This window comes from Sabethes cyaneus, chromosome 2, assembly GCF_943734655.1.
Source record: "Sabethes cyaneus chromosome 2, idSabCyanKW18_F2, whole genome shotgun sequence".
Lineage (NCBI taxonomy): Eukaryota > Metazoa > Arthropoda > Insecta > Diptera > Culicidae > Sabethes > Sabethes cyaneus.
In genome coordinates, this window is record NC_071354.1 from 9,319,269 (window position 1) to 9,334,910 (window position 15,642).

At 45.3% G+C, this 15,642-nt stretch overlaps 1 protein-coding gene across 4 annotated transcripts in view; it reads left to right on the top strand.

Annotated features, from left to right (window-relative positions):
* LOC128738912 (uncharacterized) overlaps positions 1 to 9,659 on the top strand; it is a 49,736-nt gene extending 40,077 nt beyond the window's left edge. For all 4 annotated transcript variants that reach the window (XM_053834394.1, XM_053834395.1, XM_053834393.1 and 1 more), the window contains exons 3-7: positions 5,860 to 6,068; positions 7,099 to 7,891; positions 7,956 to 8,236; positions 8,761 to 8,907; positions 9,013 to 9,659. In XM_053834394.1, the coding sequence (XP_053690369.1) occupies positions 5,860 to 6,068; positions 7,099 to 7,891; positions 7,956 to 8,236; positions 8,761 to 8,907; positions 9,013 to 9,131 (1,549 nt within the window). In that variant the 3' untranslated portion in view covers positions 9,132 to 9,659. The remainder of the gene's footprint in view (positions 1 to 5,859; positions 6,069 to 7,098; positions 7,892 to 7,955; positions 8,237 to 8,760; positions 8,908 to 9,012) is intronic.
* Positions 9,660 to 15,642: the final 5,983 nt, after the last annotated feature.

Consider the following 15,642-nt stretch of genomic DNA (forward strand, 5'->3'; position numbering starts at 1 on the left):
GTTCAACACGACGTTTGAACGTTGCTTTGATCTCAATGCACAAGCATATACCAACACATTATTCCTGGTGTTGATTCTGGGTACGAAGGAGATAAAAAGAGAACGTGAAACAGCTTTTACTCGAAAGCGCGGGCGCATTATTGTCTCATTACTCGTTCATCTTCAGCATTGAACAACTTACTACCACATATCCCTATGGCCTGCGCTTTGATTCCATTTTATCTAGTCACGAAGCTAATGAGCAAAACGTTCAATACGACGCTTGAACGTTGCTTTAGAGATTAGCACCAGGAACAATGTATTGGTACGAAGGGGATGGCATGCATTATTCGCTAAATTTTCTCATTAACTCGTTCATCTTTAGCATTGAACAACTTACGCATATTGCTTGTGGTGCGTGTGGTGGTTATTCTTGAATTTGGTTCAATAGGTAAATTGAACGGAAAGTCTTAGGTTCGTAGTTAAAATTCAGAGACGAGTTTGCTGGTAAAGTAAACCGCCGTATTCCGTTGTTATTTAAATAATAGGAGTATTCACGTAGCGCTTGTTATGTTGCGTATACGGAGTATTGCGTATTTATACTGCCGCTACTCTGCCGCTTGCATAGAAACCGGAACTGCTATGCGAATTGCGGCAGCATATACACGAAATACTCCGTTTACGCAACATAGCAAGCGCTACGTGAATACCCCTAATGTTTGTTTTATGAATAAAATATAGAATTTCGATAATAAAAAAAGCTGCGTATTAATTTGTATTTTTCGCTGGTTGAACAGGTAAGCTAAACCACCACGAGTCGCCACTGCTATTGTGCTTAACACACCGTCTTAGATAACTACTGGACTGTGGTAGTTAGGCTATTTACTCGCCGTTGATCGGCTCTCCAGCGGTTTTGTAGCTCAAGTACAATCTGGGTAGCAGCCGCATTAACCGCTCCCCAGACGTCCGAGCTAGAACACATCCTTTAGACTAATTTGTCCGGAGTAGTGTCCTGTCCGCTTACTGCCTGCATGTTGCTTCTCGCGCCCACGAAACGAGGGCATATAAAGAAAACATGTTCTGTAGTTTGTTCTACAACCACGCATTCGGGACACGCGGGGACTCCGCATGCCCGAACTTGTGCAGATACTGTCTAAAACAACCATCGCCTGACAGAATCTGTATCAGGTGGAAGTTGACTTCGCTGTGACGCCTGTCGACCCACCCGGATACTTCCGGAATAAGTCGGTATGTCCACCGGCCCTTTGTGGAATCAGACCATGCCCGCTGTCATGTGGTCATCGAGGCCGATCTTGTGGTACTCCGTATGCCTTTAGTTCCACGTTGGTTGAAGCACTCAACGTCCTCACTGATGATGTAGATGTCTCAGGGCGATCCGAACAAATCTTCGTTGAACACGTTCTACTCTGACTTTCCAACACAGGCTATGGGGATTCCAAATGATACAGGCATTTTTAAGTATTGGGCGTACAATGCCTTCAAGCAATGGGGATCCGTGAAGTCTCGGGAAATTTTTGTAAAGAAGCCAAGTTTTTGCGAAGCTTTAGAGATGACAGAGATTACATCGGTAGAATGCTATAACCACACATTTGGTGATGCTAATTGTGAGCTTGCTTCTATTACACCAATCAGCAAAAGTGCCCAACAGCGCTTGCAATCGAGAACAATCAGCGACAGACATCACAGCGATATAGATCTTTAGATCGTCGATATATACCAGTGCGCATACGGAACTAAGCATTCAAGTACAAGGCGAATAGCAAAGACCCCAGGTTACTACTTTGTGGAACACCAGAAGTATTACCGAGTACACGTGAAACTGTGGAATCCAGCTTGACTCATAAAGTACAGTCTGTAAAATACAGGCTCAGCCATGAGGTCAGTCTATCAGATACACCGAGCTTGTGCAAGAGTATTCAATGATCTACTGTGTCGAAAGCGGCTTTAATATATGTGAACACAGCCTCAATTTGAGTTCCAGCTTCCATCTGTGAGATGCAGGTACTAGTGAAATCCATCCAGTCCATCCATCCATCCAGAAATCCAGTTTGTCGTCACAAAACGACCTGGCATAAAACCATGTTGGTCAATTGATATATAGTTTTTGGCGCTGTTTAGAATTATACCACTTACGATGATTTTAAAGTGCTTTGATCCAGCCGAAAGACTGGTAATGCCTTCCTCCCATTTTTAAATACGGAAAACATGTGTGACTGTTTCCACAGCGTTAGAAACTTCCGTTGCTCAAACGATTTGATGAAAATCCGACTGAGAGGCACGGCAAGATCAGTAGCGCAGCGACAGAAGATAATAGCCGGAACACCATCGGGACCAAGTGAGTAGGAGCTAGCAGCAGGAAGCGGGAGAGAATTGTTGTACTGTACTCCATCCTCTCCAATAAACCCATTAAAATTTGTGGTTGATTATAATCACCACAAATGAGAATTCTTTCGTCTGAAGACCCTTTATCACGGAACTCACGGATATGCTTGTCGATAAACTTGACAACCTTATTTCTGTCAGGTGGGATCTGGGATGTAAGCTGCAACAAGCAAAAACTTCATTTATTTGATGATAGCAGAAACACAGACTTGTTCGAGACAATTTTCCTGTCTTAAATTGACCAGCGAACTAAGGAACTGTTGAATACGCCACCAAAACTACTTTTGTCACTATTCTTCGAGCTACGATCACAACGATACACGTTGAAGGATCCAAACAGCTGAAGGAAATAAGCCGGTTTCAGTTAGCGTGATTACATCGTAGTTGCAGTCATTAGATGTAAGGAACAGGTCGTCTACTTTAGTTCTTAAACCTCGCACATTCGGATAGTATACACAAATACCATCCACGTCATTGACGTGTGCAGAAAGCTCCGAAACAGAACTCTCTGCGCGTGGAGATCCCGAGCTGGAAGCGGGAAATACATCAGCGCAGCGGAAGGAGTGTTTGGATTACAATGGAAGACCCTCCCTCCACATCAGCACTGGGCAGGGCAAGGACGACTGCTGGCCGCTGGCAGCAACTGCACGACTGTGGTCGTGGGACTGAGGGCTTCCATAATGCCAACTTTAATGCGTCCCGCGTGACCTTCAGGTGATAAGAGCACAAACTAGTTAAGATGAACTGGAAGCGATCGATGGGTGGATCAGGAGAAAGCAAGTTCAAAACAGCATCATATTTGCTTGAGAGTGATTGCCAGGAGCTCATTTTCATTAATTGGGAGTTTGGAGGTCATTGGAGCGGCGGGAGGTTTTTGGTCTTTTGTTGGTTGAGTACTGCGTCGAATTGTCCTCACAAAGTAAAAATGGTTCATCGTACTCGTCATACTGCACCACCGGTCCTGAGTTGGCATCATTACACGGTGAAGTTTCAACGCTTCAAATACAGTTTGCATTTTTTATTCCAGGCTGCGTGATTTAGATCTAGCTGCTCAGCGAGCGATAGTTCTTGCTACTCGTTTAGAGTAACGCAATTAGTGCATTAGTGAAGTCAGTCCTTCAGCACACTTAGGACAGCACACAGTGTTATTATAATTTATTGCTTTGTGCTCATGCTGGGAGCACTAGAAGCATCTCATTACGTTGACATATTCAAAAACCTTAAACTGCACCCGGCCAATATTAGCACGCCTAGACCACATTAAATGATTGAAAGACAAAGCTTCAGTCTCTATTACCAAGTTCTTCGTACTATTCTTAGCGCTGTTAGGGACTCTAATCAGTTTAAGATTGGCGGTCACCAGCAGCGTGTTTTGCATCTAGATTTTTTCAAGCATTTCATCATTCACAACGTCTGCGAAGACCCCAAGAATCTTTATTCTGGGATGCAACGATTTTAACAGTAATTTTTAGTCATAACTCCGACGATGCCCTTCATGAGGATTTGCACATCATTCAATAAAACTTTTCGCACTACCGCAGACCACATTTTCTTGAAACTTTCAACGGAATTTGCTTCTCTGCCATCTTTTTTGAGATACCTTTTGCCCAGTATCTTTCAATAGGTCGCAGTTCTAGGTAATTCGGTGAGTTTTGACATTTTAATGTAATGTTGATGTACTGTGGAAGATCAGCACGTGGTAGCTCTCAGAGTACGAAGTCCAGCATAAATTTTCCCACACTACTGGTACGATACTGCTTTGTCCCAACGCAGATTGCTTTGGAAGATGATACCCAAATTTTTCGCATGATCGGTGAATTCGATTTTTTGTGCTTCGAGCAAAACTGATATTTCCGTTGAGTTTATGTGCTGACGTGTTCCAAACAGCATGGCTTTTGTCTTCATATGGCTGATACTGAGCGAGTTCACCATTTAGTTGAGTAACAGCTGTGGAGGAATCGGGATGGATGCAGTACAGTTGGACATCATCAGCAAACATCTGTATACGACAATGTCTAAGCACTCCCGGAAGATCGTCAAAAGACAAGGAAAAAAGTAAAGGACCAAGAACGGATCCTTGAGGGACGCCAGAAGTAACCACTACAGATCCAGACATAGCTCCATTACAGTACACAACTTGCTTCCTACCAGTTAAATACAATTGAAGTAGGCAAACAACTGACGGTTCAAAGAAAAATCGAGCTCGAAGCTTACCGCACAGACGAATATGAGAGATTGTGTCAAACACTTCGCAAAAATCTATCAGCAGAAGAACAGCCTTGTCTTTCTTGTCCACCGCAACAGTAATATCGTCATATACCCTTAGCAATGCGATTTTAACTCCTTGCCCTTGTCGGAATCCAGCTTGATACTCGGAAATAAGTTGCGCAGAAGATGGAAGGGAGTTAATTTGAATTTTTAACAGCTTTTCAAAAACTTTCGACAATACACATAGTAGACTAATCAAAAATTTTTTAGAGAAGTGATCCGTACCAGCAGCCTTCAACTTTACGTCGTAAAAACCATTTACCACTTCATGTGTATTTATGGGATGGAACCGGAATCCTTCTTCGAATCAAACATGCGAATGTACATGACTATTCTCTTCGTCACTAGTAAAATGGCTTGCGAAATTAGCATGGAATGGAACACGGGTGCTACTTTCCAGTCTTTATATGCCATATCCCTCTCCACTGTAGCTTTCTGGATTTCCTCATTGAACCAAGAATTATAAACCTTACGTAACGGAATGCAGGAATCATGGACAGATAATAACCTTTCGTTAAAGAAATCCATGACTTGATTGGTGTCGATTAAAGAGTAAAAGGTGGACCAAGGAATATCATGCACACTTCGACAAAGCTCAGTTGCATTGAAGTTAACATAGTCACGGTAAGTATCGATATCAAGTGAACAAAATATTAAGTCATGTTTTGAGACCTGGAACTTCAACTTGCTGGAAGACGTTACAAATGCCCGGGCGTTTCATGATCAGCAAATCCAGCTGTGAACAACCGTTATCGTAGAAATAAGTTGGCTTAGTGTCCACTCCACTTTATAAAATGCGTTCGCATACTAGCTTATCATGGAAGCGTCTTCCAAATTGTCTGCTTGATAATTTGTGACGTGCAACGAAAGTTGACCGGCTAAACCGTAATTCAACCGTTACCAGTGCAGTGATATGACACTTATTAATTGGTTTATGACTGTAACAGATTGCTTATCGCTCGTTGTCATTTTCATAAGGGATTCGAAGGTTTAAATTTGGTTGCAAGAGCCTGTAAGTCTAATGTTGTCTTGCGTAACGTAGAATATTGATTAAATCCGAGGCGTAAGCTCTCGTGTAGCACCGTACACGTTAGTTGGCATCCTCGGAAGCATCGTCGCTAGGTCAGGCACGTGGTCTATCTTTTACTGAAAATTTACGTCCTCCATTTCACATCAACCTTTCCTTTTCCTTTTTCTTTTCATTCACAGATCACCAAGCAACCGCGTTCGGGTGGCACTAGGGGTCCTCATCCGGTTGCTGCTGCCGCTGACCCACGGACTGGCGCGCGGATGGAACGGACTGCGAGGCTTTCGCATGCTGCAGTTGTTGCGGAAAATCCGGGAAACCCGTGGCCTGCTGACGACGCTGTTCGCCTTCGCTGCCAACACGGTTTCGCTGAGCCTGTCCTCGGTTCAAGGTGAAATTGATTGCCCCTTTCGGTATTGAGTATGTGTGCGCGTGTGTGTGTGCGACCTACTACTCTGTGCTCTGCTCTGCTGCAGCTAGCCAGCTGATTGATTGTTTATTGCTCCTAGTTTCTTTCTTTGACTTGCCGTATCCAGCCAGGTGTCAGAATACGTTCAATTGGCTGCCAACGTCTGGCACTTAAGCCGGCTTCATACCAGACTCAATAAGTTTCAATTTATAGCTTATTGATAACCGACAATGAAGTGAAGCTTGTTTCCGTAAATGTCTTTATTGTTTCAATTAACAGTGCCGACAGCGTCAGCCCTTCGAGTCGATTCCCGTTCTATTTTTGCTGAAAGTGTTCAAAATGAACATCGCAGCTATCAGTTTGATTCGCTCCGATAAGCTATTGACCTAGTCGCTGTTTGTTTTTTGATAAAGTCTTGCGACACGTAAATCTAGACTCACAAAATAAGTAGTAGTTTGTGATAAATAAAGCTCATTTCCTGGGAAAGTTATTAATGCAAATTTAGTACTCATAAGAAATAATAAAAGAAACGGTAAGTCCCAACCGTGACCGGATAATTTCCCGACCAACCTGTAGCCCGGGTCCCTGCCCAAGGTTGGTCACTTGCCAATGAAAAATCGTTTGTTTTGCAAAATCGATTCCATTATTATTCAACGGTTAAAAATAACCGCCTCCGCTGGCAAAATAATAATCCCATTAGCCACTATGAGGCAACCGAGCCGGGTTACGTCTGTAAAAGTCGCAAACAGCCCCAGATTGGAAACCGACGTAATACGTATAGACACGTCTCGGGAATGGGGAAACGTGCAGCTCCGGCCAGCACTCGCTAGGGCAACGTCGAATCCAATTGTTGTTGCAACACAGTCAGCGCTGCAGGGCGGAATGTTTTGGACGTATTTTGACACGCTGGTTTCGGTGCGTGACTTCGGTCTGCTGGATCCCATCGGGAGTGACAGAGATCAGCTTTGCCCGCTGCTTTCCTATCTAATATGGTTTCTTCTGCTGTTCTCAGTGGCCCATCGGATCGATCCGCTGCTGCGGGTGATCAAATTACGAAAGAACTCATCCGGCGCAGTCGGACGCAATGCTCTTCCGGAAGCTGGCGGTAAACAGACGCTGGTAGCTGGACGTGGACGGCGGCATACGGCGGGCACTAGTTTGCAGGAGGTTCCGGAAAAGTTTGTCGAGCTGGTTGTACTCGCAGAGCCTCCCCCTGGACAGCCGATTCGGGCGGATGTTGTGCTAATACATGGCTTGCATGGTTCTCTGGTGAACACTTGGAAGCAGGGACTGTGGAATAGTGAGGGTAAGCTGGAGCACTTCGAACGACCACCGAAACCACCGATAAGACCTCCTAAAAGGCAGCGCCATTCCCGGGCGAATTTGTTCGGTCCACCTCACGAATCTAAGAAACCAAAGTTCGAGGAAGAAGCAGATTGGAGTGATGATGACAGTGATCAGTTAAACGACGGAATACCTACGACCTCGTATAGGTTCTCAAAGCGGCGGTTCACTTACGAGTGTGGCGAGCCGGAACGAGTCCATTTCGCCGATGAGATGGAGTACAGTTTTCCCACATTTAGATTAAGAATCGAGGAAGAGGGGAGCAATCGAATCGCTCAGGGTTACACGGAGAAAAACGGCCACGGCAAAAGGAAACCAAAGGTGAAAAAAGACGAATCATGGTCAGCTTGCTGGCCAGGCGATTGGCTACCGCTGGACTGTCCCGGAGTGCGTGTCATTGCGTTAAACTATACCACCGACCCCTACCTATGGCGGCCGGTTTGGATTAGTAAGAGACATCGGTAAGTATACTCGGCATTTTTTCCCGGGTGGTTCACTTAACTATGTTCCGTTTGTAATCCACAGATCCAACCTGGTTGATCGTTCGCGTGAAATGGCCGATATGCTGATAGCGAAGGGCGTCGGCAAGGGACACCCAATCGTCTGGGTTGGTCACTCCAAAGGTGGTATCTTTATCAAACAAATCATTGTCGACGCGTGGGAAAGTGGCCGACCAAGCGCGGAACCACTGTGGCGTTCATCCCGAGGAACGCTGTTCTACTCAGTGCCGCACAGGGGATCTCCGCTGGCGGACTTTAACCTACCCCTGCTGCGCCAGTCAGTGGAGTTGACCGAGATTCAGAAGAGTAAGTAGCGAATATCAAGTCATTACAAACGTTCGGAACAAGAAAACCTAACCTTTTCGATGGTTTCATAGCAAAAATGTGACTGACATGAATTCAAAGTGCTTCGTAAATGAACAAAATATGTTCACTCATAGAATATAACCCAAGATATGATGTAAAATTCAAAAATAGAATTCAATTAATGGAAAAACTTACCAATATTCGCGACTGTAGATGATTTCTTACGCAGTTGTAATAAAAAAACCTGGTGCCTGACCAGAAAGCCTGAAACGATTGATAAAGAACAATTCACTTGCTAATTAACAAAATTAGAAATAATTTACACTTTTGAAAAGCTTGGATATGATATAAATTAAAGAAACAGTTGTTCCATATTTGACAGGTGAAAAATAGTTTTATCTTCACACGTTTCATAGCTTACTACGATCACATTAATAGATACACAAAAGAAAAATTGAATTGACACAATTGAATTAAATTTGTCTTCTTTTCTTTCTTTCTCTCCTTCCCATCCGGCCAACTAGATTGCGCCAGCATACTGGAACTGCACCGCCGGTTCGTTGCCCTATACCGTGGTGGTCATCTGAAGATTGACGTTTTCAGCTTCGTCGAGACGGCCTTAACATTAATGTCGGTTCTCTATCTGCGCATTGTTGGCATCGATTCAGCCGGTAAGTGAAACGAACGAACAATAACCGGGTAATAATTTCCTAACCGTTTTCAATTTTCTTTTTCTCGATTTTTCCAACGCCGCCGCCGCCGTGCCGTTACAACAGATCCTGGCATCGGCGATGTTTGCGGTGTACACCTTGACCATCGGGAAATTTGTAAACCGCGCAGCCGCCACTGCATTCTCTACACCGAGCTGGTCAAGATGGTCAACAAGGTTAGCTGAAGAGCTGTTAGCGGTGTCAGCGGAACGAGCCTTGCGTGTGCGGAACCCAGCGCTGCTGGTAGACACGGATATATTTGTTTTAAAATATTTTCTACTCGTTGAATTGTTTCTTATACCTACTGTAATCGTTCGTATTATACCCTACCTATAAATTGCTAGATTTTTCTTAAAAATCGAAACTTACTTCAGTAAGGTTAACTTTGAATCTGGCGGTAGCGAGTTACCACCGAGCAAGATATATGCATGAAAATGGCGATATTATGATTATGTACTTCAAAGCAGTTGTTTGTAAAATAAGCCTGTTGCCAATTCGTGTACCATTTTCGAGATAAAGTAACGATATTTGTTTGCAGACGAAATCTAACCGGTAGTTACAAACTGTGTTATTATTTTCAGTTGTTTATGTTAAGAAAATATGAAAATAGATAGGTAGTTCAGTGACCATCAATTAATTGAATCATAACTAAGCTATGCCATGTGATAAATAGAGATTAGTACTTGTCGATAACAATACTGAAGCAATAAATCATTTTTAAATTGAGCCATCTTGAATAATTTCTCTGTCTTGAAACAAAGGAAAAAAGACGTTGGATAACTTCGATGAATAACGCACCGTGAGGAGAATCTCGTTTGTCAGCTTCCGCCCGTCGTCCAACACTCGAAGTGCCTCTTTGACGGACCGCACCATCCGCTCCCAGACACCGCCCATGTGTGGTGTACTGGGAGAGTTAAAATGCCACGCTGTGATGGACGAAGTAACTCGTTTCGCACACTCTCGATGGACCTTCCCGATCTCCTTCATCATCACGGTGTTTGTTCCGTGGAAGCACGCAGCGTTGTCAGAGAATGTATGATCCATTCTTCCTCGTACTCGCAGTACGCCTTCAGCGTCAAGTATCGGACATTTGTACAGGACTTCTCGCTGGACTTCTCGATTCTCTTCGGTGGTTGTCCCGCTTCTAGCTTGAGATTCTCTGTTAGGACGTCCATCTCCTCCGGAAAACTGGCGAATTGCGACTGCTTCCAGAGAACGGTCTCTGCCTGTCAAAGCTCTTCTGGTTGAAGTGGGTGCTGAACCGTCGGATACCTTGCCTTGATTAGCGGACGATGATTCTGTGCTGTCACGATAGGCTCGCCGCCCGGCCTACCTCTCACCTCCTCGATGGTTTCTTCACTTGGTTCCATCACCGGCCACTGGTCGCGCGGTTGATACAGCATCGTCGGACCCTTCACCCATTCCGATTCATTCTGCAATGGAGGTCCTCGTCCCCACTCGGTGAGAAAATCCGCGACGTTCTGCTTGGTCGGTACCCAACGCCAGTTGGTTAGTTCCAGAATTTCACCAACTCTAAATGCGACGAATTGTTTATATTCATATTGATCTGACTGCAGCCACGACAGTACAGGTCGGGAATCGGTCCACAGAGTGGTGCGATCGATATACAGCGTAGTCGTTTTCAGAAAGGTTTGGGTCATTCGAACACCGAGGACGGCAGCCATCAGTTCCAGTCTGGGAATTGTCAGACGTTTTAACGGCGCTACCTTCGCGCGCGACATGACCAGACTACAGTTCACTTCTCCATCGACGACCGACCATAGATATGTCACGCAGCCATAAGAGTGCTCGCTGGCGTCAGTAAAGATGTACAGCTCGAGGGACTCTACCGCCGAAGTTTTAGCACAACCAAGGTAACATCGTGGAATTCGTAGTGCCTCGATTTCCGGGAGCAAACCAACCAACTGCTGCCACAGATTCCAGCAGCGTTCAACGATCTCTTGATCCCACTCGCAACCACTTCGCCAGAGATGTTGAACGAGTATCTTGCCATGATTTGTAAATGGCGACAGTAGCCCCAAAGGGTCGAAAAATCCCATCACACAGCTTAGGACGTTTCGCTTTGTTGGCCGTGTTTCCCCGCACAAGTAGGTTTGCATTTCCGGTCGGGGTGTTGCGGAGAATGCAAAGACATCCGCTTCTTGCTCCCAGCTTACCCCAAGAACCCGTTCATTAGACTTCTGGGAACTGGACTTATCTGGATTGAAGACGACTGCTCCACCAGGTTTGACGTCCCCCAATGCTGTCAAAACTTCTGGCGAATTCGATACCCAGTTACGAATATCAAACCCGGCTTTCCTGTGGATAAACTTCACCTGTTTCGCTCGTTCAACCACTTCCTGGATCGTGTCGACACTGTCGAAGTAATCATTGCTTGTCGTGCTAATCTTCGCTTCCAACCCTAGTAGCACGGTTGTTACAAACCAGTTGTGGCAACCGATTTATAACTAATTTCAGTCATAAATAAGTTTCTGCAACCATAAATGCGAAAAGTGTGCTGCTTGGGAACGGAACAAAAGCGTGGATGTTGCTTAACCCTATTAAAATTGCTGGTCGACCGTCATACGAACTGATCGGCAATCCCCGCATGTGGTCGCACTGCGCCGATAGTTCATCAGCCTTGAGCGCCTGATGCGGTAGTCTTAACTTGTCGACCGTATACACCGACCGCAGCAAAGTCTTCTCCAGATTCTCCTCATCGACCGCCGACATCCATAAATTCATTCGCCTGGAGTTTTTCTCCTCACGATAAACGTCCGTCGTTGTCGGAGCTTCGTGATGACCCTAAGAACCGATTTAAGGGGCAGGAGTTGTCCGCGAACTGACTCGAGCGCCGCACCCTTTAGGCTTTCTTGAAGTCGCACCAAATTCTCTACGTCCTAGCAGCCGGACGCCTCATTAAAAGCTTGGTAGGCCCTACAGAAAAGCCCATTCCTGGCACTTAACTGGGCTCTACTCGGCCCGATACGCTGGTGCCCCTGCCCATTTTGGGAGCTAATATGGCTTATATTTTCATCGTCGTCGTTGTCTCCGTCGACCGTTTTTCCGTTGTCGCTGGCATCGGAATCACCATCGAAGTCATCATCGGAGCTCTCGTCTTCTTCATCTTCTTCACGGCCGAGCGAGAATCTTCTTCGTCAACTTGCCCGATCTTCGTTCCTTCGGAGACTGCTTCGAAGTACTCAGTTGGATGTCCTGGAATCCGGACTCCTTCTTATTATTCAACGGCTTTTCCTTGACGTCTATCTTCGCCATCTGCATTTCCAATTTAAACAGCTTCTCGCGATGCGCGGCCTCCATCTACTTCATTTCCTCGAAGTGCTCCTGTTTTTCTCGCAATTCCGTTTCGAACAGGATCAGTTTTTCCTCCATTTGCTTCTCGCGCAACAGCCTGGCGGCTTCTAGCTGTTGTTCGCGTAGGTTACGCGTAGGTCAAGGCGCATTTGCTTTTCCTTTAGCGCGCTTATGAATTCGATTTCCTTCTGCTTGATCAAGCACTCGGCTTCCATTTCTTCCTCGTTACGTTTCCTTTCCGCGTCCATAACCTTCAGTTTCTCGGCCTTGGTTGGAGGGTTGGAGCGTAGTTATGCCCACACAGCATGCGTGATACCATTGATCGCAGTTGTCACAGGCAATCGTAGCCTCATTCTCCGTTGAAATCTGCTTACATTGCTCGCAGAGAGTGGTAGTCAGGTCCAGGGATTTGCTACTCATCGTGATTGAGGCCTCCGAAATCTCGTTATTTGATTTTTGAGATTGTTCGGATTACTAAATATTTTGTAGCAGCACTTTTGGAGTGGCTCAAAAACTGAAAGTGTATTCACATCATTAGTTGGTTTATCTTATAAGTTGCAGAGTGAAAACCTGGATTATACGAATGTATAATTGGTTTATTTAAAAACGAAGTTGCTTTGACGATAGTTTGATAAGGACTGAACTTACTTAGGTGAAAATTCTTAATTTGTACTCTCTACGTTGTTTACTCGTTGCTATACTTTCTAACGGTGGCCATGGCACTATGTATAACATCGCTGTTTACTGGTTGCTAATATAACGGTAACTGTGGGACAATGTTCGACATCATTATTTACTGGTTGCTATGGTATCACATAACAGCGACGCTTCACGCTTGCTACGATGGATCCGAGAGTTACAATGTTCAACACCCCGGCTCAATCCGACAATCCTAAGTTTGACGTCAGCAGTTTGAACCGGGTGGCTTCCAGAGGCTTTGTGAACAAATCTGCCAGCTGATCACGGGTTCCGATAGGCTTGATATCCAGAGTACCATTTGACACTAGATCCCTGATAAAGTGATGTTTCACATCAATATGTTTTACCTCTTGCTTTCGAAATTCTTAGTCATGCAGACACAACCCTGATTGTCCTCGTAAATTTTTACAGGCTTGACGGCTATATGAAGATCATCCAGAATTCCATTTATCCAAACGGCCTCCGTAGCTGCTGTACTTAAATCAACATATTCGGCTTCACTTGATGACAACGAAACGGTTGTTTGCTTTTTGCTGCTCCAGGATACAGTGCATCCATATACCTTGAAACAGAAACCACTTACCGACTTTCGATCCTGAATGTCGGAAGCCCAATCCGCATTAGCATATCCGATGAGTGCATCTGTATCACTTTTACGATACACGAGATTTAGTGTTTTTGACCCGCTTAAGTATCGTACCACACGTTTCAGTGGATTCCAATGTACAGGTGAAAAATCCTGCTGGAATCGACCGAGGTACCCTACTGGGTAGCAGATATCGGGCCTAACACAGAGCATTATATACATAAGGCTGCCGAGTAATTCTCGAAACGCTTCATCGGAACTAGGCCCTCCAAGAGGCAATTGGATACCTCTTTCCATTGGAGTCCTAGTCGGATTGCACTTGCTCATGCCGAAACGATTCAGAACTTTCATGATACTGCTTTCTTGCGACATATTTAGTAAGCCTTCACTACGGTTATAATCGATTCGTATTCCGAGAAAATGCCTTAGCTCTCCGCAATCAATCATTGGGAACACTGAAGAAAGATTTTTCTTCAATTTGTTGATGGAGTCCAACTTTCTTCCAGAAATTAAAAGATCATCAACATAAAGGATGACATACAATTCGTCACCTTCACGGTACCTGACATACAGGCAGTAGTCTCGCTTTGACCTGATGAAACCCAGCTTTTCAATCTCGCTGGTGAACTTCTGGTTCCAACATCGAGGCGATTGCTTTAGCCCGTAAAGCGACTTTTGCAGCATGCATGCCATGCCCGGCACTGAGCTAACACCTTCTGGTGCACAGATGTAAATCTTTTCCTTCAAATCACCGTGAAGAAAGACTGTCTTCACATCCATCTGGTGGAAGAAGAAGCCTTCGTGGACACCTACCGCCAACACTATTCTAATCGTTGCAAGCCTAGCCACTGGAGCGTAGGTTTCTTCATAAACCGGCCCATGTTTCTGCAGAAACCCTTTTGCGGCAAGCCGAGCTTTGTACCACACCGCTCGTCCTTGTTCGTCCTCCTTGACTCGAAATACCCTTGTGGTTTTCAGTGGCTTAACGTCCGCGGGGCAAGGCACTAGCTTGCAAACCTGCTTGCTTTCCATCGAATGCAGCTCATCTTCGACAGCTTTCAACCACTCGTCTCGATCCACCCGATTCAGGACATCTTGGTAGGTTTGAGGAACATCTGTGATAGAAGATAACGCGGCAGAATTTGCTTGGCAACCGGTAATATAATCGAGCAACTTACCCGGAAACTTGCGCTCCCGTTCACTATGCCTCGACGACTCACCACTGGTTGCGCGTCTTCCTGTTTGTGAAGGGAGCGCACCGGATGACTGCTCAGCTGGATCAGCTTCCTCTGGATCCTCGAAATTTTCTTGGTCTGAGTCTTCTTCGTCAGCATAGTTTTCTACTACAGGTTCTTGCACTGGTTCCACTTCCCCCTCTTGCTCGTACGATGGTAACACTAACAACGGGTTTTCCTCTTTTCTAGATTCAGTTGCGTATGGAAAACAAATTTCATCGAAACGAACGTCACGAGCAATAAAAACCTCCCTGCCTCTCCTGTTCCAGAGACGATATCCATTCGGAGCATAGCCAACCATGATCGCTTCTTGACTTTTGGCGTCCAGCTTCTTATGAAGTTGAACCGGAACCCATGCATACGCCTTGCATCCGAAAGTACGAAGTTTTGATACATCTGGCTTTGTTCCCATCCAGCCTTCAGCCGGTGCTGCCGTTTCCGCCACGGCTGTCGATGGACTGCGGTTGATCAAATACACTGCTGCAAGAGCTGCTTCATTCCACATTTGCTTCGGCATTGACGAATCGATCAGTATTGTTCTTACTATTTCCACCAAAGTTCTGTTGAATCGCTCTGCCACGCCGTTCTGTTGAGGCGTATAGGCTACAGTAGTTTCAACTTGAATACCATTAGCCTTGTAGAACTTTTCCTGCACTGCCGAACAAAGACTCTCTGCTTTGGTCCACTGTTAGCTTTGAAATACGCGTCCCGAACTGGGCGGTTACTAATGATTCGTACTCCAAAAACTTTTAGTAAACTTCCGACTTCCGCTTCATGAGGTAAATCATAGCGAAGTGCTTTTTCTCGTCAATAAACGAAACGAAGGGCCCTAGTCTGTAAGTCACGTCGAGTGTCACTTTG